The sequence below is a fragment of the Oncorhynchus kisutch genome, unplaced genomic scaffold, assembly GCF_002021735.2.
Source record: "Oncorhynchus kisutch isolate 150728-3 unplaced genomic scaffold, Okis_V2 Okis09a-Okis19a_hom, whole genome shotgun sequence".
Taxonomy (NCBI): Eukaryota; Metazoa; Chordata; class Actinopteri; order Salmoniformes; family Salmonidae; genus Oncorhynchus; species Oncorhynchus kisutch.
In genome coordinates this window covers 6,996,041-7,003,177 of record NW_022261985.1, presented here as the reverse complement: position 1 = coordinate 7,003,177, position 7,137 = coordinate 6,996,041, and the positions used below count along the sequence as shown (strand labels likewise).

Below are 7,137 nucleotides of genomic sequence, written 5' to 3'. Positions count from 1 at the left end.
ATGATTTATTTGTATTTATTTATTATTGTTATATAATCTTACACCCTTCATAGGCTACATTCCATTCCAGCCCCTCCCTTCCCCATCGTCCAGACTCTCTCCCTTCCCCATCGTCCACTCTCTCTCTTCCCCATCGTCCAGACTCTCTCTCTTCCCCATCGTCCAGACCCCCTCCCTTCCCCATCGTCCAGACTCCCTCCCTCCCCCATCGTCCAGACCCCCTCCCTTCCCCATCGTCCAGACTCCCTCCCTCCCCCATCGTCCAGACTCTCTCTCTTCCCCATCGTCCAGACCCCCTCCCTTCCCCATCGTCCAGACCCCCTCCCTTCCCCATCGTCCAGACTCCCTCCCTTCCCCATCGTCCAGACCCCCTCCCTTCCCCATCGTCCAGACCCCCTCCCTTCCTTCGCTACTTGCAGACAAACTGATCCACCAGTGAAGTGCACCTCTTACACTTGACATAACAACACCAGTGGAACTTGCAGTGACATCTCTCATGCTTATAGGTCTTGAACTGGTCGTATCCTCTCCCACAACACATGAGTTCACAGCCATCCATCCCCTCTGACGTCTTGTTACAGAGTCTCCCCAGGGTTCCCATGGAGCCGGTGGTGTCGTTCTTCAGACAGTAGTCTGGGCTCTGGTCGGTGTAGACCAGATCCTCGGGGGTCGGGACGTTGAAGCGTTTATCTACCTGCTCCAGTTTCCCTTTGCGTCCGATGCGCATGGCGGCGGCGCTGTCGTACTTCTCCTTCAGGAACTCTCCGACGCGACGGAAGTCTGCCAGCTGGAGCCAGCAGGTCTTCAGGCTACAGGAGCCGGACACGCCATGACACTTACACGCCACGTTGGCCAGGTTATACACCGACTGGGAGAGGAGAGAGAGGAAGATTAGGAATGGTCCAAGAATACTTCAAATACAAAATGACACAGGAAGAGCTTGAAAACTCTTCATTAACAGAAGTGTTTTTCCCTTCCTGACACTTATTATTAAGCATTCTGACTGTGTGGAGTTTGGTTGCTTTCTGGTAGATTGGTGCGACACGGCTGCCCTCTAGTGGTTGAATTAAAACATTACACCCTGAGAGTGCCTCTTCCTCCTAACACAGCAGAGCACTGCCAGAGAGAGAGCCCCAGGGTGTTTCACTTCACACTCTCTTGTCTAACAGAGAGGCAGCCAGGGGGAGTGTTTTGGGAAACAATGGGGGGGACTGGAGAATGGGGAATGGGGAATGGGGAATGGGGAATGGAGAATGGGGAATGGCCATTCGGTCCTAAACTACATAACAAACCTTTAGTTTAGTGGACTGAAAGCTTCCCGCTGATCTACACAGAGAAGCTTCCAGCTGGTTCAATACCACAACCTAAACTAAACAAACAGTTGACTTTAAAATAACACACAGAACCAGCAGAGGAAATGTACCTATTGTCCAAACTAGTCAGACAATTCCACACTGTACATATAGACGTTGGGATCAAGGTGAAGGTGGGGAGAGAGTTCAAACAGTCACTGACCATTAGATACGGCCCTTAGAGGACATATCTGAAGCACAAGACACACAACACACACACACACATACACACACACACACACACGAGCACACACACACACACACACACACACACACACACACACACACACACACACACACACATACACACACACACACGCGCACACACACACACACACACACACACACACACACACACACACACACACACACACACACACACACACACACACACACACACACACACACACACACACACACACACACACACACACACACACATTCTCTTAAGCATGACTAACGTAAATAAACATGACTTAAAAGCAACAGACTGTCTTTAAAAATCCTAACTTTACAAGCATGACTTACAAAAATGAAAAAAATCATTTTTTGGATTTATAAGCACTCATCTGAGGAGTGACAATAAACTAGTGGAAAACAGAGAAGATGACTGGTGATATTAAACTAGTAGAAAACAGAGAGGATGACTGGTGATATTAAACTAGTGGAAAACAGAGAGGACGACTGGTGATATTAAACTAGTGGAAAACAGAGAAGACGACTGGTGATATTAAACTAGTGGAAAACAGAGAAGACGACTGGTGATATTAAACTAGTGGAAAACAGAGAGGATGACTGGTGATATTAAACTAGTGGAAAACAGAGAGGACGACTGGTGATATTAAACTAGTGGAAAACAGAGAAGACGACTGGTGATATTAAACTAGTGGAAAACAGAGAAGACGACTGGTGATATTAAACTAGTGGAAAACAGAGAGGACGACTGGTGATATTAAACTAGTGGAAAACAGAGGAAACACAAAGGGTGTAGCAGCCGCCTGCTGGGACTGGAGGACTGAACGGTTGTCACACACACACTCACATGCCTGATGCACACGTGTGTTCAGAAACGTGTCCATGTGAACCAAATGAACCAAATGTTCGACACAAAAGCAAAGCTTATGAATAAATGCCAGAGACAGGCTCCTCAAGTGAGAAAGAGAAAGGGACAGAGAAGTGAGAGAGAAAAAGAGAGGAGAGGAGAAGAGAGGAGTGAGGGATAGAGGGAGTGGGGGACTATTTAGAGGTCTTTGTGTCTGTGCAGTGTCCTGTGGGCCCAATGACCTTAACCACTGGGCATGATGACATCAAAGCACCCCTTCATCACTCATTTTTGCTCTGTTTTGCTCTTTCTCTTTCCCTCTCTCCCTTTCTCTTTCCCTCTCTCCCTTTCTCTCTCTCTCTCTCCCTTTCTCTTTCCCTCTCTCCCTTTCTCTTTCCCTCTCTCCCTTTCTCTTTCTCTCTCTCCCTTTCTCTCTCTCTCTCTCCCTTTCTTTTTCCCTCTCTCCCTTTCTCTTTCCCTCTCTCCCTTTCTCTCTCTCTCTCTCTCCCTTACTCTTTCCCTCTCTCCCTTTCTCTTTCCCTCTCTCCCTTTCTCTTTCCCTCTCTCCCTTTCTCTTTCTCTCTCTCCCTTTCTCTTTCTCTCTCTCCCTTTCTATTTCTCTCTCTCCCTTTCTCTTCCCCTCCCTCTCTTTTGCTGTCTCCCTCTCATTCTCTCTCTCCAAATAGCTTCTCTCCATATAGCTTCTCTCCATATAGCTTCTCTCCATATAGCTTCTCTCCAAATAGCTTCTCTCGATATAGCTTCACCTCCATATAGCTTCTCTCCATATAGCTTCTCTCCAAATAGCTTCTCTCCATATAGCTTCACCTCCATATAGCTTCTCTCCATATAGCTTCTCTCCAAATAGCTTCCCTCCATATAGCTTCCCTCCATATAGCTTCTCTCCATATAGCTTCTCTCCATATAGCTTCTCTCCATATAGCTTCTCTCCAAATAGCTTCCCTCCATATAGCTTCACCTCCATATAGCTTCTCTCCATATAGCTACTCTCCAAATAGCTTCTCTCCAAATAGCTTCTCTCCAAATAGCTTCTCTCCAAATAGCTTCCCTCCATATAGCTTCACCTCCATATAGCTTCTCTCCATATAGCTTCTCTCCATATAGCTTCTCTCCAAATAGCTTCTCTCCATATAGCTTCTCTCCAAATAGCTTCCCTCCATATAGCTTCACCTCCATATAGCTTCTCTCCATATAGCTTCTCTCCATATAGCTTCTCTCCATATAGCTTCCCTCCATATAGCTTCTCTCCATATAGCTTCTCTCCATATAGCTTCCCTGCATTATTTTGTAAAGGAAGAGAAGTGGAGCACAGAAATACCTCTGCCCCCCCCACTTTCTCTATAGGCAGCTGTTGACACCCCCTCTGCATACCTGTTTGTTTACCCAGAGACAGAGAGCGAGAGATACCTGATACCTTTCTAACACCTTTCCCCCAACAGCCTGTCAGCTCCCACACCTGGATGACTGTGCACCTGCAAATCCAGGTTCTCTCTCTGGTATCCTAAAACTGAACTGGTTATTACGTTCTAATCCACAAGGGGGCGATAACTCCCATTCATACTTGTGGCTTCACTACTTGAGGCTTTCCAAGGCTACTAACTCAACACAAAGTGTAACACAAATCCTTCTCACCCTTTTGTCACGGTCATGGCTAGTTTGTATATGGCTTATGTCAAATTGACGTCAAAAGCAGATTTTTTTTTTGTTGCATTTTAGCTAACCCTTTTCCTAACCTTGACCTAATTATCCTAACCTTGACCTAATTATCCTAACCTTGACCTAATTATCCTAACCTGCTACGTAAGTTCTCTTAACCTGCTACGTAAGTTCTCCTAACCTGCTACGTAGGATCTCCTAACCTGCTACGTAGGATCTCCTAACCTGCTACGTAAGTTCTCCTAACCTGCTACGTAGGTTCTCCTAACCTGCTACATGGTTCTCCTAACCTGCTACGTAGGTTCTCCTAACCTGCTACGTAAGTTCTCCTAACCTGCTACGTAAGTTCTCCTAACCTGCTACGTAGGTTCTCCTAACCTGCTACGTAGGTTCTCCTAACCTGCTACGTAAGTTCTCCTAACCTGCTACGCTACGTAAGTTCTCCTAACCCGCTACGTAAGTTCTCCTAACCTGCTACGTAAGTTCTCCTAACCTGCTACGTAAGTTCTCCTAACCTGCTACGTAGGTTCTCCTAACCTGCTACGTAAGTTCTCCTAACCTGCTACGTAAGTTCTCCTAACCTGCTACGTAAGTTCTCCTAACCTGCTACGCTACGTAAGTTCTCCTAACCCGCTACGTAAGTTCTCCTAACCTGCTACGTAAGTTCTCCTAACCTGCTACGTAAGTTCTCCTAACCTGCTACGTAAGTTCTCCTAACCTGCTACGTAAGTTCTCCTAACCTGCTACGCTACGTAAGTTCTCCTAACCCGCTACGTAAGTTCTCCTAACCTGCTACGTAAGTTCTCCTAACCTGCTACGTAAGTTCTCCTAACCTGCTACGTAGGTTCTCCTAACCTGCTACGTAAGTTCTCCTAACCAGCTACATAAGTTCTCCTAACCCGCTACGTAAGTTCTCCTAACCTGCTACGTAGGTTCTCCTAACCTGCTACGTAAGTTCTCCTAACCTGCTACGTAAGTTCTCCTAACCTGCTACGTAAGTTCTCCTAACCTGCTACGTAGGTTCTCCTAACCTGCTACGTAAGTTCTCCTAACCAGCTACATAAGTTCTCCTAACCCGCTACGTAAGTTCTCCTAACCTGCTACGTAAGTTCTCCTAACCTGCTACGTAAGTTCTCCTAACCTGCTACGTAAGTTCTCCTAACCAGCTACATAAGTTCTCCTAACCCGCTACGTAAGTTCTCCTAACGTGCTACGAAAAGTTAATTCTGATTAATTCTGACATCAGCTGTATGCCTTTTAGCCAAAGTATTTTATCACCCCTTCTCTCTCACCTCTCACCCTGTCCCTCTCACCCCTCACCCCTCCTACTACCCAGCAAGGATACCACTCTGCACCCTGCAATCCAGGATATGACCCCTGACCTTTCTAGAACTCTGGAGCCTTCCACAGCATTCTATCCCCCATTACTCATAGTAAACTGGGTCAGAGTGGGTCTAACAGAAGGATTCATAGGGGCCTTTCAGAAGCTCAACTTATCTTAGCCACCCTTGTTATAAAAAGACCCACTGAAGTAAACCTAAAGCCCTTACTGTACGCCGCCATATATGCAGACCTGGTTCAATGAGAAGCACACTTGACTCGGGGGCTTCCATTCTCCTCTTGACTGATGAGTTAATTGCAGGGTGTAACAGGTTATAACGGTGTGTGTGTCAGGGAGGACTGTGTTGGTCATAGTGTCTCCTGTCCTCGTCTGTCCTTACCTGCTGGGTGCATCTACACTGGAGCTGACGTCACACACACGCGCGCACACACACACGCACGAGCACGCACGCACACATACACGCACGCACGTACGCACACACACACAGTCATCCTTCCATGTGGAGGGCATGCTTCCCGGGTCAGGCATAATAGGGCTCAGACAGGGTGAAAGGTGGGACATGGAGGGGTAAGTAAAGAAACCGCCCAAAGGTGAGGAGATAACAGAGGGAACAGAGGAGGGGGGAGAGGAGGGGGGAGAGGAGGGGGGAGAAAGGGTGGAGAGGAGGGGGGAGAGGAGGGGGGAGAAAGGGTTGAGAGGAGAGGAGGGGGGAGAAAGGGGGGAGAGGAGGGGGGACTATCAAGGAGTAAAAAAGAACAAGTGTTACCAGCAGAATATTATGGGTCATCCCAGTGACACGTTCACTGCTATCAATGTTTCAAGACGACAGTTGTAATATTCAGCATCGCTTCTGAAGTCTTGTTTCTCACAGAGTGAAGGGAAGTGGGACTGACATTCAAAAGTGCAGTGTGTGTGTGTGTGTGTGTGTGTGTGTGTGTGTGTGTGTGTGTGTGTGTGTGTGTGTGTGTGTGTGTGTGTGTGTGTGTGTGTGTGTGTGTGTGTGTGTGTGTGTGTGTGTGTGTGTGTGGACGTGTCTAACTATAGAATAGCAAACAAACAAAAATTTGACAAACTGGGGATATTTTGTTGGTCCCCACAAGGTCAAACGCTATATCTAGGGAGTTTGGGTTTAAGGTAAGGTTAGGGTTAGTTTTAGGGTTAAGGTTAGGTTAGGGTTAGGAGCTAGGGTTAGTTTTAGGGTTAAGGTTAGGTTTAGGGTTAGGTGCTAGAGTTAGTTTTAGGGTTAGGAGCTAGGGTTAGTTTTAGGGTTAGGAGTTAGGGTTAGGAGCTAGGGTTAGTTTTAGGGTTAGGAGCTAGGGTTAGGAGCTAGGGTTAGTTTTAGGGTTAGGAGCTAGGGTTAGGAGCTAGGGTTCGTTTTAGGGTTAGGGTTAGGAGCTAGGGTTAGGAGCTAGGGTTCGTTTTAGGGTTAGGAGCTAGGGTTAGGCGCTAGGGTTAGCTTTAGGGTTAGGGTTAGGAGCTAGGGTTAGTTTTAGGGTTAGGGTTAGGTGTTAGGGTTAGCTTTAGGGTTAGGAGCTAGGGTTAGTTTTAAGGTTAAGGTTAGGTTTAGGGTTAGGTGTTAGGGTTAGTTTTAGGGTTAGGAGCTAGAGTTAGGAGCTAGGGTTAGTTTTAGGGTTAAGGTTAGGAGCTAGAGTTAGTTTTAGGGTTAGGAGCTAGGGTTAGTTTTAGGGTTAGGAGCTAAGGTTTAGGGTTAAGGTTAGGGTAAG

General features: G+C 46.9%; 1 protein-coding gene across 2 annotated transcripts in view; it reads right to left on the bottom strand.

The window, feature by feature from the left end:
* Positions 1-337: 337 nt before the first annotated feature.
* Positions 338-7,137, bottom strand: part of wnt5b (wingless-type MMTV integration site family, member 5b) — a 241,021-nt gene continuing 234,221 nt past the window's right edge. For both annotated transcript variants that reach the window (XM_031815380.1, XM_031815381.1), the window contains one exon: positions 338-868. In XM_031815380.1, coding sequence (XP_031671240.1) covers positions 410-868 — 459 coding nt within the window. In that variant the 3' untranslated portion in view covers positions 338-409. The remainder of the gene's footprint in view (positions 869-7,137) is intronic.